The sequence below is a fragment of the Podarcis filfolensis genome, assembly GCF_964270895.1.
Source record: "Podarcis filfolensis genome assembly, chromosome: 3".
Taxonomy (NCBI): domain Eukaryota; kingdom Metazoa; phylum Chordata; class Lepidosauria; order Squamata; family Lacertidae; genus Podarcis; species Podarcis filfolensis.
This window is the reverse complement of record NC_139606.1, coordinates 11,370,367-11,389,303: the sequence shown is the minus strand read 5'-3', so window position 1 is coordinate 11,389,303 and position 18,937 is coordinate 11,370,367. Positions and strand designations below refer to the sequence as shown.

The 18,937-nt window shown below is 44.5% G+C and overlaps 1 protein-coding gene and 1 long non-coding RNA gene across 2 annotated transcripts in view; one reads left to right on the top strand and one right to left on the bottom strand.

Annotated features, from left to right (window-relative positions):
- The window catches only part of LOC310759521, an 856,102-nt gene extending 843,513 nt beyond the window's left edge, over positions 1-12,589 (bottom strand). The window contains exon 1 of the long non-coding RNA XR_014546372.1: positions 12,516-12,589. This is a non-coding gene — a long non-coding RNA (uncharacterized lncRNA). The remainder of the gene's footprint in view (positions 1-12,515) is intronic.
- Positions 1-18,937, top strand: part of LOC310759499 (uncharacterized protein) — a 402,944-nt gene that overhangs the window by 191,249 nt on the left and 192,758 nt on the right. The window contains exon 3 of the mRNA XM_083606809.1: positions 1,775-1,838. Coding sequence (XP_083462935.1) covers positions 1,775-1,838 — 64 coding nt within the window. The remainder of the gene's footprint in view (positions 1-1,774; positions 1,839-18,937) is intronic.

Genomic DNA, 18,937 nt, shown 5'->3' with positions numbered 1-18,937 from the left:
ACTGAGCCTCTTGGGCTTGCCGATCAGAAGGTCGGCCGTTCGAATCCCTGCAACGGGGTGAGCTCCCGTTGCTTCTGCCAACCTAGCAGTTTGAAAGCACGCCAGTGCAAGTAGATAAATAGGTTCCATTGCAGTGGGAAAGTAAACGGCGTTTCCGTGTGCTCTGGTTTCTGTCACGGTGTTTCGTTGCACCAGAAGCGGTTTAGTCATGTTGGCCACATGACCCGGAAAGCTGTCTGTGGACAAACGCCGGCTCCCTCAGCCTGAAAGTGAGGTGAGTGGCGCAACCCCAAAGTCGCCTTTGACTGGACTTAACCATCCAGGGGTCCTTTACCTTTTTTACCTTTACTATGGGAGTTGCAAGTCCAGCAACATTTGGAAAGTCACAGATTTCCCAACCCTGCAATACATTGATACAAGTGCAGACACCAGTGCTTTGGTTTTGAAATATTGTTCACGTCAAATGTTTCAAACATATCGTTTCATAGTTCTAACTATTATAGTTTGTTAAATATACTTGTTTCCTACATTCAACTTTGCAATTCCAAATGGTGCTTTTTGCTTCACAATCTCTATTAGAATTAAGATTTCTGGTTCATCTTGGAATACTCTGCTCCGACTCCCGTGTAAACACTTCCTTAACTATGGCTGTTTGCTGTACCAGGTGTCCATTTACACTTCACAAAACAAGAGGGAAAGCATCACCAAAACAAAAGGAAAAAAGAGGACACAATTCTGCACATCCTCATTTATATGGTTAGGTGCCCACTTTGAAATAATTAGTGTAATTTAATTTGGAATAAAATATATCTCACTCAGCATCATGGGAAAGGCTGAGCAGGTGACCTGCATTCCACCTCAGTCTGCCAACTGTTGATAGACAACTTCAGGGTCCCTGCTGTCCTTACGTATGGTTCTTTACCATTACTCTGAATGCAGAAACCGAGAACTGTAGAGTTGGAAGAGACCCTAGGGGTCATCTAGTCCAAAGATGCCTTCAGATAGAGGCCTGTCCACTGTACAGCAGAACATGTGGTGGAAGGGTGTGTCATTTTAGGGAGCGTAATGTTGTTTTTTTGCAGATTTCTTCAGTGAGGCGTCTTCCAGTGTTACCTGTCCACTTGCTGTTAGACAAGGTCTTCCCATTGAGTGCTTTGATCATGTGTTGCAAGGGTAACTCGTTGGTGTGGAGGGCACAAACCAACCAGACCAGCTTACAACCAAGTTTAGGTTCTACCCAACACATGGTGCCACCCTCCCAGCCGGTGTAAACATTTGTAGAATCTCCCCCAGTAGCCTGCAGGCTCTTACCAATGCTCTTCTTCATGAAATCTACAAGGTTATTAGTAATAACTCTAGCTAGTTTTTCTGTCTTTGAGCCTTTCTCTGGAGTGAAGTGGTAGAGATATATTACACCTGGCCCACCGTACAAAGAATAAGGCTGTTTTGTGATTTTGCTGGGGAGCTGCTCATCTGAAATGTCTGCTTTCAACATAACTTTAGTTGTATCTTCACTGCCCTCAAAGAAGATGGGTTCAGTTTCACCCTTCTGACAAAGAAAACCAAATTCCTTATCCAGGGATTCCATAAAATTTTCTTGGGTCTGCTTGACTTTATTGAAGTCTTTTGTCTTCTTCAGCGACCAAGCCAGCATCCATAAAGGCAGCAGTGGTGATGGCAGATGTGGTTTTGTTAAAGTCCCCGGTAAACCTATCAGGTCCTAAGAATTTACCTTTTTTCAGTCATTTAATTACACACTTTACTTCTGTTTCAGAAATTGTGCTATTCAAAAAGGTCCTGAGGTCATCAGTCAAAGTTGGCAGTCCAGTTCGTAACAGGTAAGAGTCAATGTAATCCTTAGATGGATCTGTAGATGTGTAGAGGTTCTGAAAGAATTGTTCAAATTCTTGGCTGTTTGATGGTGAGTCATAGCAGAGGTGGTCTTCAGGGTTGTGTATGCATTGAATCAAGTTTCTTGAACGTCTTTTCTTTAGTGCTCATGCTAGCAGTTTGGAGGCTTTGTATCCAAACTCATAGTAAATTATTTTGGTGTATGCTTGGAGAATGTGATCTGTCTCTAGAGATTTCAGCTCTGCTCATTTATCTCATGGAAGTTTGAATGTGTTGTGTTTCCTCGGGTTAAATACAGGAGTTACAAATCCCAAATTTCCTTGTCTCTTTTGTGCATTTCCTGAACAAGGATTATATCAGGGTGTTCTTTTTAAAGATAGATTCCACCCTACAGCATTTAACAACTGAGCCCAGCCCTTTGACGTTGAGAGAGATAACTTTGAAGGCTGGTGGCATTATAAACATGGGAAATTATTAAGCATGCATACTGTGAGTCTTGGTGTGAGTGTTGAATACATGGCAGATCTCAGGTAAAGCAGCTGCACTGAGTAAACTTGAGAGAATAACAAGAGTCATAGGAACGCATAAATACAAACATAACTATCTATCCATGGTGAAAATGACTGAGTCATGACAGGGAAAGCTGTCGATAACTTTATTCTGGACCACCAGGAGATGAAAGAGGGGCTAGGGTGGGGAATTATCTTAGTGCTCCACACATTCTCCTTCCTTGGGAAGTCGTAAAAGCCTGAAGGCTTTATAATGAAGTTGAATGCCTTCAAGCCTTAGGCTTGAGAAGCATAATATTAACGAGCAATGCCACCATCTTTTTGAGTCATCCATACTGAGGAGAAAAAGGGGACAGACCTTCCCTTTGATGTAAATTCTGGGATGATAATTTCAAGATTATACAGAATATTTTCCATTTGTTCATCATCACTGGCTCCAAGGCATTTACCATTCACTTGCACCAATATCTGAAGTGGGAAAGCCCACTGGTAAGTAGTTCCTGCAGCTTTTAGTGTAGTATTTGAAAGATCTGTGATGGGCCAGGTTCTCCAGGCATAGGTTCAGGAACACCTCCATAACTGAAGGTTCATATTTAAACTCAAAGAAGTTGAGTAGGGCATTGAAGGTGGAATTTTTGATCTGATATCTTTCAAATGCAACAATGTACCTAGGCATGTCTGAGGCCTTTGTTTTGGGTCCACCTACAGGGACGCGGGTGGCGCTGTGGGTAAAACCTCAGTGCCTAGAACTTGCTGATCGCATGGTCGGCGGTTCGAATCCCTGTGGTGGGGTGAGCTCCCGTCGTTCAGTCCCAGCTCCTGCCCACCTAGCAGTTCGAAAGCACCCTTAAGTGCAAGTAGATAAATAGGTACCGCTTTATAGCGGGAAGGTAAACGGCGTTTCCGTGTGCTGCGCTGGTGCTGGCTCGCCAACTGCAGCTTCGTCACGCTGGCCACGTGACCCGGAAGTGTCTTCGGACAGCGCCGGCTCACGGCCTCTTGAGCGAGATGAGCACGCAACCCTAGAGTCGGACACGACTGGCCTGTACGGGCAGGGGTACCTTTACCTTTTACTCTGTGAGCTCATTCAGTGTCAGCGGAAGTGAGGGGGTGATCTATTCAAACCACCAAATTTAAAATAAAAACAATCCCCCCCCACACACACCATCTCTCATTCCAGAATCCCACATGCATGAACATTTTTCCAGCTGTCATTATAAGACTGATCCTCAGTCTTTAATTCCAGATCTCCACTTGTCATTTTGAGTAATTGCAGTTCAGATTGAGTGGTTAGGCTAGCATTAAGTGCCATTTGCCATTTGTGTTACGTCAGCTCTGCGATCGGATAACATCTCAGTGCAGAGCATCAGTCCAGTCATTTGCTAGAGCCTGCCTTATTTTGGCAACAAATTTCTCTGAACCTCTCTCCTCCTTGGGGCCACTAGTGGCTTTTGTGCCCTTTTGCCTACAAGTGCCAGATGATGCCATGTCTCCCTCACGAGCTCCGCCCAACAGCTCTGAGAAATCAACCTCTAGAGCAGCATTAGAGTGTTCAGAGGGGTAAGAAATAGCATTTTTGCAGATGTTCAGAGCATTTTTAATCCCGAGGATAGTGGAGACTCAAAATCCAGCCACCATTTGACAAGCACACCCCACCCCCGCCCCAAGCCATCTTGAGCTGAAGTAGATATGTGAACCAGCCAGAAGAACTAGCCTTCTGCCCCATCATCATTGGCTATCTTCAACACAATGAACCCTAAAGTTAAAATCCATCTTCATTTCTTTGACGCTGTTCATAGCCACACACTGGTGTTCCTGGGAATAGAGTGCAAATGCCCCATTGATAAATATTCATGTGCATGACATTAATTCATGCTGCCAATATTTTGCATGCAATTAATTAAGATGTGGGCTGTGACCCTGAGCTGATGAGCACTTTTGAGCTGAAGTCCTGAACAAGCAACCCACACCCTCTGCAATGGGCGCTTTAGCCTCATTAGGAATATGAGGATTCCCACACGATCTTCTTAAATGCTTGCTTAAGTGTCACGTTTTCTGTCAGTGTATAAGTCATGGAAAAGTGTGTTCTCCCTCATGGAGAGCACGTGTTGCGGTGGGATCCACCAGGCCACTCCTCTGTTGCCAGGCAGGATTACTAAGGAAGCCTGTGGCAACGATTGGATGGCTGGGTTGCTGGGGTAAATCCTATGTTGCAATTTGGTGGGAGGGATTAGATGTTTTAAATCCTGTGAACGCATTTTGGAGCTTTCTCTTTCACTGTGTGCAATGGATCACCAGCTCACCCGCCCTAATTTTATGGGTTTTGCGTTGACCTTTCTATGTCTTTCATGGGGTCGTCTGCCGTTGGGGCAGGGGCCTGGTAGGAATTTTGTCCATCTGGCTGATTGGCTGGTGCCATTTGGTTTTTGCCCACTGTGTAGCAAATCGTCACAACTTGTAAGGTTGTGGTTAGGCATTGGTTATCAATTGGTTGGAGGAGGGGTTAAGATTGGCTGGGCCTGCCCCTCCAAGGTTGCTGTGGGAAGGGAATTCCGTTAAAGGAATCCAGGGGCTTGCCATCTTTTCATCCGAATCCCTGGAATGGGGCTAGGGCCAGCAAGCCCTGGGGAGCATGTGGGGAGAGGTGAGGGTCTGTGCCTCAGCTCCATTTCTCCCCAATATTGTTTTCCCTTACTGGCTTTCGGTGGTGCCCGGAAGTCAGTTCTGTCCCCAGGTGGGGGGACAGATAGTCTTAACCAATGCCTAAACAATCACTTACATTTATGTATTTCAGTAAAGTTGTGGCCAAAATTATGCCAAAAACCTTAAACAAAATTTATGTGTGTGTTGTGAGTTATTTGAGGGGTGGCTTGGGGACCTTGACACGCAACTGGAGGAAGCGGGGAGGCGAGGTAAGACTATGCAAGGAAGTACGAGAAAAATGCATTGGAACTAGGCCCAGGGCCTATCTCCTTTTGCCCTTCATTGCCTGCATATACTCTCATGGTTCAGAATATCCTAGCACTGCAACTTCCCATGGGGGCTGCATCCCAGAGAGTTTACTTGAGGTGCACCCAAGGGCTTGCACACACCCAGAACTTCAGCAGGGAAAGCATGCACACACCCTGCTTTTATTACAAGCTGCTTTTGAAATTCTTCTGAGATGCTGAAGAGTAGCATGGGTACCTACTATTTACAAAGCACGCATATAAAGCCCTGGGGAGTGCATGTCGTTATACAGTTCTCTGGAATGTGGCTGAGAAAACTGGGATGGGGGTAGGCAGAGCCACAAACACAGGAGAAAGTCAGGGCTTTTGAGTCTTGGTATTTGTTCCACCTACAAACTATACTAATGCTGCTAATTAAGGGCTTGCCCACATTTCTGCATTATTTAGCTGTTCACCCACTTTCCCCCCATTTGAATTAGACTGGAGTTGTCCACACCCACATGTATTTGGATTTCTATGTGAGAAGCAATTTTGGTTTCCCTCCCGTGCATGCCAATAAGTGTTCCCTCTTGTGTTATCCCTGCCTTCTCATTTGTTGATTCTAGGATGCCTATTAAGTTCCGACACAACATGCACCTTGGTGGTGGTGGTAGTAGTGGTTAGGGTTAGGGTTTAATCCCTTCTTAAGAAATGTGCAAAAATACAGAGCCAGGCAGTTGTAAAGTGTCAGAGCACAGCTTTGCCATTTTCTGGTTTTGGGCAAATCTGAGGTATCAAAACATTTATAGACGTCCTCCTCTGTTCAGGAGTATGCTGGAAATAGTTAAAAGCATAGGTGGAAAAGAAATGAAAAGCAGACACTTTTCAGATTGTTGCACAATGTTTGGTGTAGAAATCTTTTAACATGACTTGCTTCTGCAATTTTCTGGTTTTGTGCAAATTTAGGGGATTGAAAGAATGAATAATATGCACGCACACAAACGCACAGACTCCTCCATTCAGGAGTGCTCCAGTAGCTGGGAGCATGGACGGAAAAGAAAGCATTGAGGAAGTAGTGGGTAGGGAAAGGAGAGCAGTAGAAAGTGGTATTTGATCCACTCACTGAAAAACACCAAAACAAATCATTTGCAACCCTGAGTGGAGTGGTTTGGAACCCCATTTTCCTCAACTGACTGGACTTACCCTGATATCATGAAAACCCACATTTACAAGGGTCATCCAGATTAGTGCTGTTTGAGGTTAATGCCATGCAAACTACTCAAATTATACGGGAACACAAAGAGCTGCAAACACAATAAGCTCTGGCGTGGACTTGATTTTCTGGTGCAGAGGAAGATCATAATGATTGGCAGTCACATGAGCTGGGTTTTGTGATCCTTGGGGAATGGACTGTGGTAGTGGTGAGGAACCAGTGGCCCTTTAGATCTTGCTGGAATACAACTTGTATCATCCCTGACCATGGACTATGCTTGTTGGGCTTATGGGAGTTGGAGTCCAGCAGCGATTGGAGGGCCACACGTTCCCCACCCCTGCCTGGCTTCTAATTTACTCATTATCCATTGGACATTATTCCACATTAGTTTTATTTGTAATGCAGCTGGGCCTAACCCTGCAAAATATTTATCGTTAAGATTCAAAAATGAGATTATGACTGGAAATGCTTAGGGCTGTATCTGTGCTAAAGTATTGTGAAGTTTCAGGAATTTCACCAGAAGGTGCTGCGTATCAGCTTTTTATGTTTTGGAAACAATGCAAAGTTTATAAAAGTTTACTATTACGAAATTACTTTTTATGAAGCGTTTCAATTCTGTGTTTGGGCTGGGAGCTTACTACTTAATATTGGAATTTATACTTTAGATTGTATGCAAGTTCCATGCCTTCCCTCATTTACCCAGTTAGTAGTTGGATTACAGGTGCATAAATAAACCTTTAATTAGTAGTTATTAATTATGCAAGGTCATTTCAACTCCATCAGCAGTCAATAAATGTGTTCTTGAGACATAGCCCTTTCCCGCTTTGACCAAGTGATTCAGTTCACAATTGCAAAACTTTGACTATAGACCATAATTTGAACTGAAGTGAAAGAGAAGAGAGCATTGTGATCCAGAATTTTGTTTCAGGAGTTTAGACATGGATCATTTGGTTGGTTTGTATATTGTAAATACTTTTATACCGCCCTTCAAATCCTGTTCCCAATGAGGTTTACAAAATGAAGAAAGCAACACATAAGTTAAATCATAACTAGAATGTAGCCTTATTGAATACTCCAAAGAAAAAATAGCTTAACTGCCGTCAGTGAAATGTTGGCACTCTCTTAATTTCAAGGAAATACAGTGACATTTATCAGGGGCAGCTGGATTTGGTGGGCTTGCTTGTCAGCCAAGGTTGCATAGGCTAAGCCAAGAAGGTCCCCATCTTCTTCCCTTGCAAAGATGGATAAGCAGTGCAGTTATACAATTACCGTACTTAGCATCAAACTAAACTGAATAAACTCTTACCTTCGTTCAGCAGGGGTCCCTCAGAGAAAAGGTGTGCGGTGTTGTTCAGCACCCTAGCCTCCACTTCTTCAGATGTTTGGCACAGCACCTCTTCTTTTCATGCTGCCATCTTGTATGTAAAGTTTGTCTGGTGCTCCTTCTGTCATGCAAAAAGTTCAGTGTTCCTATGACTGAAATTTGGTATTTTCTAGATCTTCTATTTCTCAGTCGGCTGCATTGCCAAGGCAGTGACATAGTGTTCCACAGGAAAATCTTAATCCTCTTCAGAGCCCAGAATATCCACTCTCCTTCCGCAGTTGTCACAGGAGTGTTGATGAGGATTTTGAGCAATTTCATCATTTCTTCCATTGCTGGCTCCAGATTGCTAGAGTATGGAAGCATCCATGCAGATGTACAGTTCTTGCCTCCTGTACAGGATAAAGATATCTATCTTTACCCTCCAGCATAGGCTTCTAGAGTGTCCTTAAATCTGTTGTGGAGATCTCTGGCTGTGCACTGGAAAGAAAGTCCCTTGTACCAGCAAATTGGATGCAAATTGCTCATTTGCATGTGTGATGATGATGCCACAGACTTCTGATGCCACTTGATCTGAGATCTCCTTTCATTTGCTTCTGGGCAGCTGAGATTCCAGAAGTATCTCAGAGAACAATTTTCCAGCTGACTCACCAAATTGATGGCATTCACAAAGTGATGCTGTAGAATCGATGGCTGTTCTTCAGTTGATTGTAGAGTGTTTTCACATGGAGCATTATTCTGTAGAACAACAACAATGGTTGCTACATGAACTCACTGTCTCTTTTCAGTGTTTCAAGAAATTCCCTGGCCTCAAGGACTGAGTTCTTATCATACGCCCAGTCTCACATTTGATGAATCCTGTTTCAAACACCACATTCATTGTGTGGATGTTGAGGTTCCAGCATTTTAAAGACACTCTTAGGAGCCTTCAGTGCACAACTGACTTGAATACTCCACTGCTTTTTGCACTGTAGGCAAAATAAAAAAAAAATGATGGGGGAACCAAGAAAGATCTGAAAAGAAAACCCTTTCTTGTTTGAGGATACTGCTTGCTAATTTCAGCTGATGCACATAACCGTGAACATAGTGGGCACTGGGAAATGCATCTAGGATCTTCTTTTCCATTCCTGTGTTCTTAATATGCATCACAGTCACCCCACTGTAGCTTGAGGAATGAGTTTCTCTTCTGTAGCAAAGGCTCATTCAACTACAGAAGCAAGGCTGCCACAGTGGTTTCAGCTAAGAGTCTTGCAGCCGTGTGAATCCATAAAACCTGACCATCATCAAATGTGTCATCAACCAGTATATATTGGCAGTGGGTGGCAACATCTGTGGTGTCGTCAGCTTCAATGGCAACAGAAGGAGTGTATTTCATCTGTTGTTTAATATGATCCTGGGCCATAGTCAACATGAAGTCAAGCAGAGTAGTCTTTGACTCTAAACACTGTTGCACACTGCCAATGAACGTTCATTGTAGTCCGTGCTTTTCAAGGTGAAGCCATGAGCTTCAGGTGGCAGATTCAACCCCATTCCCCCACGGTTTCTTTGCTGCCAGCCCCACTGGGGCTTCACCTGCACCACAAACACAGCCTCATTGCCCTCACTCCTGGCGCTGTGCCGCCATGTTGTTGTAGCAAAGTGGGCACAGCCGCAGGTGAGGCTACAGCTGTGGTGATGATGCTGGTCGTTCGGGTGCAACAACGGGGGCAGAGAGGGTGTGGAGTGGGAACCTGGTTCCACAGGGAATAGCACTGAGAGGGCATTGTGTATTGTCTACAATGGCAAAGCATCTCGGGCCATTCCTACTTATGCCCCACTGTTCCTGAGGAGCCTCCGTTATTTATCTGAAAAGCTATGCACTCAAATAGATGAGCATAGTGTGTGGCTTAGCTGGAAAATCAATACCGTACACAAACCAGTCTGTTACTGTCATTAGAGCATCTTCTTGCCAGCCTTCACAAATGATATACTGTTGTTGCACAATATGTCAAGCACAACCCAAGGCTGGTGCAGGTGTGTTGGCAAAAGAACAGGCAGCTTCTCTTGTCCCCGTGAAAGCTTTCTTCTTGGATTTTTTTTTTTTTTTAAGAAATCTTTCCTTCATCCAGCAAACCCAGAATATGTGGGAGGGGGAATCCCACCTTTAAAGCGAAATGAAAAAAGCTTAAATAAGTGAGCGTTTGCTACATTGGTCTTTCCTGCAAAGCTTTCAAAATATGCACCAGATTCCCCTACAATAATTCTCCTTGGGAAGAGTGGGAAATCCAAACATCCCTGTTCTCTCTGAGCTGATCAACCTATGCCTGGGCTGCACTACTTCACATTGTAGATGTGCTATGCGCTGTGTTGGTTGTGGGTGTATGGCATGGCTAAATGCTTCTCCACCTACAAACCTGGCGTGTCAGAGTTGGGAGAAGACTAGACTAGAACTCTTCTCCCTGACAACTGCTATGACATTGTGAAGACTGATTCGGGGGGTGCCCTTTTGGCCAATTAAAACACTTATTAGGTTGCAGTCCTATACACATTTATCCTAGAGTTATCAGATAACTCAGTGGGGACATACTTCTGAGGAAGGAAATGTCCACAGTTGCACTGTTAATCCATGAATCTTGTTCCTGGCTTCTCTACCACTTGATTGTAGGGAAAAAAAACCTTCAAAGCGGCTGAGAAAAAAGATAAAACAATAAAACTATCACTATTTTTCTTTCCCGTAATTTAAAAATACAGAAGGTTAAAACCATAATAAAATAGACTAAAACAGAAGGTTATACTATGTCTACATGGTTCTGGCTGTGGGGCAGTAGGAATACTGTGTTTGGAGTTGCTGGGTGAGAATTTTCTATACAGAAAAAGGAATAGTTTTACAAAGGTGGTTTGCCTAATACAGGTGAATGAATGAAGGAGCTGGGATGTGTTTAGCTGGGAGCAAAGTTTGCCATTTTATTGTTCTCTGAAAAGGATAGCCAACTGTTTTAGGACCACTGCAGAATAGATAAGCAGTGGCTTCGAAACTGAACAGATGTGAGATGGGTATCAGCCAGTGCCGCCTAGCTGAAACTGGTATAACTTTTTAGAGCAATCCAGGTTGGTATCTGGAATGCTGGACTCTTGAGAAGCCTTCCATTGCCAGCTGTTGAACTAGGTGAACCTTGAGGTCCCTTGCCAGTTCGGAAGCCATGCCTACAACCACCCAAATGTAACTACTTGTATTTACAATATTGGGACACGGGTGGCACTGTGGGTTAAACCACAGAGCCTAGGGCTTCCTGATCAGAAGGTCAGTGGTTCGAATCCCCACAACGGGATGAGCTCCCATTGCTTGGTCCCTGCTCCTGCCAACCTAGCAGTTCGAAAGCATGAAGTGCAAGTAGATAAATAGGTACCGCTCTGGCAGGAAGGTAAACGGTGCTTCCATGCGCTGCTCTGGTTTGCCAGAAGCGGCTTAGTCATGCTGGCCACATGACCCGGAAGCTATACGCCAGCTCCCTTGGCCAATAAAGCGAGGTGAGCGCCGCAACCCCAGAGTCGTCCGCGACTGGACCTAATAGTCAGGGGTCCCCTTTGTTGTTGTTGTTGTTGTTGTTTAGTTGTGTCCGACTCTTCGTGACCCCATGGACCAGAGCACACCAGGCACTTCTGTCTTCCACTGCCTCCCGCAGTTTGGTCAAACTCATGCTGGTAACTTCAAGAACACTATCTAACCATCTCGTCCTCTGTCGTCCCCTTCTCCTTGTGCCCTCCATCTTTCCCAACATCAGGGTCTTTTCCAGGGAGTCTTCTCTTCTCATGAGGTGACCAAAGTATTGGAGCCTCAGCTTCATGATCAGTCCTTCCAGTGAGCACTCAGGGCTGATTTCCTTCAGAATGGATAGGTTTGATCTTCTTGCAGTCCATGGGACTCTCCAGCACCATAATTCAAAAGCATCATAAAGGGTCCCCTTTACCTTTACAATAAATGAAGCAGTTTGATCAGTGATTCAAGATAACATCCTCCCAGTGGTTGCGTACCTGTGTGTTAGCTAGCTGTTTGTGGATTTGTGTAGGTGGGGACTTGTTTAATAATAAGAATAATGCGATGAACTGGTTTAGTTCATCAGGATGGATTTACTGACAAATTGATGTAGCCGGGCTGCTTTCATACCTGTAAGTAATGTATCTTGTTTGAAGTACATTTAATGGAACAGATCTTGCCCAAAGGAGGGATGGGTGTGGTAGATACTCAGATTTGTGAAGATGCCATGTGCATCACTCATTGTTTCCCGGATTTCTCCCACAGCCCAGACACATTTTCTTTACTCCTTTCAATGCCAGCACACAGCCTTCTGTTCGAGTCTGTGGGAAGGATGTGGAGGTTTTAGGAGAACTGAAAGCGGACTGGCTACTGCAGTTGCCTTAGTTTCTTTTCCCACTCCACAAACTACATTCTGTTATTCCCTGTAAGGGTTCATACATACAAAGCCCAGGTTCAATACCTGATAAAAGGTAAAGGGACCCCTGACCATTAGGTACAGTCGTGGCCGACTCTGGGGTTGTGGCGCTCGTCTCACTTTACTGGCCAAGGGAGAAGGCGTACAGCTTCCGGGTCATGTGGCCAGCATGACTAAGCCGCTTCTGGCGAACCAGAGCAACACACAGAAACGCCGTTTGCCTTCCTGCCAGAGCGGTACCTATTTATCTACTTGCACTTTGACGTGCTTTCAAACTGCTAGGTTGGCAGGAGCTGGGACCAAGCAATGGGAGCTCATCCCGTTGCGGGGATTCGAACCGTCAACCTTCTTGATTGGCAAGTCCTAGGCTCTGTGGTTTAACTCACAGCGCCACCCGTGTCCCCAATACTTGATATTTCCAGTTAAAAAGAACTTTCATTTGGCAGGTTGGGAGCGACTTTCGACTTTGGATAGCTACTGCCAGCCAAATCGGTATTCTTCAACTTTGGTTCCCTAAATACTGTTGGACTACAATTCCCATCATCCCCAGCCAGGTTAGCCAGTGGTCAGGGATAATGGGAGTTGGTAGTCCAACAAAAACCTGGGGACCCAAAGTGGGAGAGTACTGGTGGCTTCACAGCAGGGAAAGTGTTGAGCTTCTTACTGATCCAAATAATGCCATAGTTACCTTTGAATAGGAGCACAATGTTGGCCTTTAAGAGGACAGAATACAGAATCTTAGGCAAACCCATAATGATCTTAGTTTACATGCCCATGATTCGTTACCACAGAAGCCAGAATATAGCCCTTACGTTCTCTCTCTTACATTTATATGGCAAGCTTTCTTCCATAGTGAAACTCCAGAGGGCATTCCTAGGCAGTCCTACAGACCCTTCACTAATGTTGCTGCATCACGGACCTTGGGAACCATATCAGAGCTGCTGGATTTTTCAAAACAAAACAAAACTCGTGTTCTGAACCTGTAATGATTTCTTGTTAGACTTGGTTCTGCTCTGATTCAGGAAGAAGTAAAGGTTCACTTTCAGTTTTTGGTTCAGATTTGGTTGCATGCTTTCAATTATTCCTTTTGGGTAATGTGTCCTAATCACCCTGTTGCAGATTCAAAATTCCTTTCAGGCTTGGCCGTGTGAGACTGACCTTATTTGGCCAGCAGTCAGCTGTGACTTTCTGCAGGTTCTTCCTTCCTTTGAATATAGCTGCTAATACAAACTTGAGGTGCGAATAGTGGTTTGAGACTGATTTCATGCATCATCAGATGGACCTTGTGAGTAGGTTCTCACTGCTGCCGAAATCTGGCTGAATGATAGCCCCAGTTTACTTGCGTTCTTGGTATATACATGGAAACAGAATATTATATTAATGTCCCTTTAGGCTGATCCAGCAAGGCTAATATTATTTTCTTAAAGTGGGGATGGGGAGCTTGTTTGCTTCTAACACAACCTATAGCAGTCTGCAATGTGCAGCAATTAAAATCATAATAGGTAAAGTGTTTTTTAGTTAGTACTTGTCAATTTGACACATCAAGACCTTTGGCATTTTGAATCGGCAATTTTAAAAGTGACTTTCTCCAGTAATCATTATGAATGTTTTCAGCATCAGAATGAACTCTTTGAAATAACTAATATAATGTAGATACATTTGCCTATGCTTTTCTAGAAATACACTTGATTATTATCAGAACACCCACTGTGCTGAGATTTCCTTCCCACTTAATATTATTGCATAGACCAATTATGTTGCTAAATTAAGCATTGTAATATAGAGTGGAAGTAGTGAAATACCTGGGCAGGAACTCCTAATTCATTCCATGAATAAATTACAATCTAATGATTAGCTGCTTTTAAGTGGCTAGTATTACATTTATTTTTGGCATACGCTCCCCAAGTTTTTTGAAGCATGCTTTATGAAGCAAGATTCCTGCAGCCTAACAAAGATTTGGTCACTGGTATCTTGGATGGTACTGGGACGCGGGTGGCGCTGTGGGTTAAACCACAGAGCCTAGGACTTGCCGATCAGAAGGTCGGCGGTTCGAATACCCGTGACGGAGTGAGCTCCCATTGCTCGGTCCTGCTCCTGCCAACCTAGCAGTTCGAAAGTATGTCAAAGTGCAAGTAGATAAATAGGTACCGCTCCGGCGGGAAGGTAAACGGCATTTCCGTGCGCTGCTCTGGCTCGCCAGAAGCGGCTTAGTCATGCTGGCCACATGACCCGGAAGTTGTACTCCGGCTCCCTCGGCCAATAAAGCGAGATGAGCGCCGCAACCCCAGAGTCAGTCACGGCTGGACCTAATGGTCAGGGGTCCCTTTACCTTTACCTTGGATGCTTCCATGCATTTGCTTATTATGGACCATCTGCTCCTAATTCATGAAACTTTTGTGCAGTGTCCACAGAATGTCGTCCTCCTCAAAATGCACCAAGTCCACAATAAACCACAGTGTGAAGCAACCCTCCTGGTCCATATAGGAAAATGTAAATATGATTCACACCGCTGTGCCAATTTGCAAAACGGGGTGTGGAGCAAGTGAATGGGTCTGACCTGATATGACAGCCAGCCCTAACCCATGAGTTATACAGAGCACAGAGCAAATTAAAATATCTAGAACATTCAGTATTAAATCTGTAACATGTTCTTAATTTGTGCTGCCTAATTACAGTGGGTTGCATCTTTCATCCTTGAAGCCACAGGCTTTTGTCCTGCCTTCCACTTGCCAGTTCTTTAAGATGGCACAGAACAGAAGCCGAGACAAAACCATAACAGTGATGGCTTTAGATGTTCATGATTCATTCTGGCTGGGTAGTGTCTTACCATATCATAGCTGGGCTGGGCTTTTTAGCTGATTCCTTTTTAGCTGAATTATTATAATTATTATTAAAGCCCTAAACGGCCTTGGCCCAGTATATCTGAAGGAGCGCCTCCACCCCCATCATTCTGCCCGGACGCTGAGGCCCAGCGCCGAGGGCCTTCTGGCAGTTCCCTCATTGCGAGAAGCAAAGCTACAGGGAACCAGGCAGAGGGCCTTCTCGGTAGTGGCGCCCACCCTGTGGAACACCCTCCCATCAGATGTCAAACAACTACCTGACATTTAGAAGACATCTGAAGGCAGCCCTGTTCAGGGAAGTTTTTAATGTGTGACATTTTAATGTATTTTTAACCTTTGTTGGAAGCCGCCCAGAGTGGCTGGGGAAACCCAGCCAGATGGGCAGGATACAAATAATAAATTATTATTATTATTATTATTATTATTATTATTAGTCAATTTTAGTTAGTGTTTGGCTAGCTCCCTTCAACACCGCCCTTTTTAAAAGTATTGTTTGTTATTTTTATCTTTACAACTACAAAATTCACTCTAATCATGACTGCACTAGTATCCCAGCTTGTTTGCCTTAGGGCAGATCTACACTTCATGATAAATACATGGGGCTCCCAATCCCTTATTTTCCCAAGAAAGCAAATGCAGTTGCCAGAACCCAGAGGATATGTGCTGGGGAGAATTAAAAGGATGGATGTTTAACCATTCGACCTTCAAGTTCAGGAAGCCAGCTTGCTTGGGATGTGGTCCTGGCCGTGGGGCCAAGATTATTCACAGGAGAGGTGCCTAACCTGCACCTCCCCCCCCCCACCTACAGATTCTTTTTCACAAGTACCCTTTCTACCATCATAGCCATGTTGTCTTGGCAAACACAGGTTTGGGAAAACACATTTGCCATAATAAGGCATAGTGCTACGAGAGGCGGAAAGCAAAAGAGAGAGGGGGGGGGAGAGAGTTCTTCCATGGTTTATTTAAAAATGTCAGGTGATGAATTAGTGACATTAGCATACATTTGTAGCTGACACTCCTAAGCTATCTGAAAAACAAGTTTTCTAGCATACCAACAATACTTTATAAAGGTCCCTTTCAGTTTATCGGTGCTAGAGTAATATTTACTTTAAGCTTGTCTCTGTGCCAATTAGTTTTGCTTGAGCAAGATGAAGCAGTCTTCTAAGGTTCCCACCTATCACATTAAACTACTAGATGCTTGACTTCACTGAGGGACTGCTTTAGAAAAGTAATTCAGGTTGTGATTCTATGCACGGCTACCATAGGATTGTGCTGTTGGATTCCAATACCATTTATTCCATTTCTCTCTCTTAGCATTATATAAAGTGCTTTCTATAGCCACCTACGTATATTTCTTGAGACCTTATTATAGAAACCTAGTGTTATTTTTCCCCTCATAATGCATTCCAGCTTCTGACCCCCGGTATTTTAGTTTTGCAACCACCAAGTTTCACTACAATATAAATCTTACTCACAGAGCTATTGTGGTGCAATGACTAAGTATCTATGAGATGGGAAGTCCCTGATTCGAATCTTACCTCAGTTACAACTCACTAGATGGCCTTAGGCAACCACTGTTCTCTCACCCACAGTACCTGCATCTGTGATATGGGTATAATAGGATTTGCATACCCATCCTTTCTCTAAATACAGCTGTCATTTAAATGTGTTTGCATTAAGCCAGGGCCTGTATCCTTTTCCTATCCTCTTTTTCTGAATCCTCAAGTGTCAATCATTAACATCAGCAGCTAAGCTCCCCAGTTGCTCCAATCAGGATCTACGCTATTACAACAACCTTGTAAAATAGGTCACCCTTATATGCCCAAAGGCATAGTCTGAATGACCATGCAAACCTTGGCTCAATCAGTCCCTGCATGATAGTCCACATGGAAACACTGTCTTGAGTTACACAGTGGTGCCCTTCAGATATTGTTGGATATTAACTCCCATCCACTCCAGCCAGCATTTCTAATAATCAGGGATGATAGGAGTTGTAGTCCACCAACAATCTGGTGGCAAGCTATGGCTGAGATACTAGTTTGCCAACGGTTGACTTGTGACAGAAGTGGTTAATGCTCAATTCTGCCGTTTAAAGAATTGTTTTCTGGTTTTAAATGGTTATCTACCTCAAACATCTTGTGGGGGGGGTTAGATAGACTTTGATGCAAAGAAATGATTAAATAATACAAAATGGACCTTGTTTAGTCTTCGTCCCTCAGAAGGAGCAAATTACAAGCCTTATCACACAGGAAGCCCAGCGATGCATCTCTAGTTTCAGTAACCTCACGGAATAAGGCGCAACCGTCAAACCTAGTGTTTTCCAGAAACGCCGTTGGAAAAGTATAGATTTCTACAAATCCACTACTTCCTCCAGTGCTATTTTCAGGTTGTTTTCTCAAATTAAACATTAGGCTTAGCAGCATTCAACTCGCGTTAGATTAAAGGGGCCATCTAGCTCCATAAAGCTTAGGTTTACTGTTTTGGCCTTGAAATAGCCTTTCCCTGGCTGGGTGGGCCAGGTAGAAGACTCTGAAGTGATGGTTGCCTGGCGTTCTCCTTAGCAGTCTCCTTGAGAACTGGAATTCATGATGAGCTCAATCTTTGATCTTTTTCTTCTTGTTTTTTGGCCTAATTCATTGTTATGCCTTCTGCCTTCCTAACTTAACTCATTTGTATATTTGGACTTTCCTGTATGCAGAGTACTTTAATGAGACCATAAGGATGAAACTCTGTTTCATGCAATTACAGCGAAAACCAGCTTAGTCACCCTGTATAAACGATCTGAAGTAGCTCTACCAGAGGCTTCTCCCTTGAGAAGTGAGGAGACCTAACTAAATGAGGCAGGTGCACAGAGGAATATTAGTCTGCTGCTGAGGAATAATCTGTGTGGGAGGCTTTCGTTCCACCTCAATCCAATGCTTGCACTGCGTCCAGAGGAAAGAAAAATGAAAATAAGGGGATAGGGAAAGGTTTGCAATGAAGCCTGCAATCCTAAGCCCACATGCCTGGGTGTAAAAGGTAAAGGGACTCCTGACCATTAGGTCCAGTCGTGGCCGACTCTGGGGTTGCGGTGCTCATCTCGCTTTATTGGCCGAGGGAGCCGGTGAACAGCTTCCGGGTCCTAGGCTCATGTGCAATTGTGTTAACTCTCCGCTCTCAGCAAAAGGGGAAGAGCGAAGAAGCTGAGGGTGCCAGCAGGGAACGGTCCCTCCCCATCACTCAGCTGTGCTGCACTGTCGGAGCGCCTCTTATCTTGAGAGCCTGGCTAAAGCACATCAGTGCACAGAAAGAAGAAAAACTCTAAGAAGCAGGCTAGTAAAGGGTAAAGGGACCCCTGACCATTAGGTCCAGTCGTGGCCGACTCTGGGGTTGCGGTGCTCATCTTGCTTCATTGGCCGAGGGAGCCGGCGTACAGCTTCCGGGTCATGTGGCCAGCATGACTAAGCCGCTTCTGGTGAACCAGAGCAGCGCACGGAAACGCTGTTTAACTTCCCACCGGAGTGGTACCTATTTATCTACTTGCACTTTGACGTGCTTAAAAACTGGCAGGAGCAGGGACTGAGCAACGGGAGCTCACCCCATTGAACGGATTCGAACTGCCAACCTTCTGATCGGCAAGTCCTAGGCTCTGTGGTTTAACCCACAGCACCACCTGCGCCCCTTGCCTGGGTGTAAACCCTACTAAATTCAATAGGATTTACATCTGAATGGGGTGTGTCGGATGTTAGGGGAGGGGTGGTACCTCCAGTGGGGGGGGGGGTTGTCGTGTTCCTTCTGGGGTAGTTTGACCACCTGTGGTCTCTAACTTGTGCTCAACTCTCACCCATGGCTCCTAGAAGCCGTCAG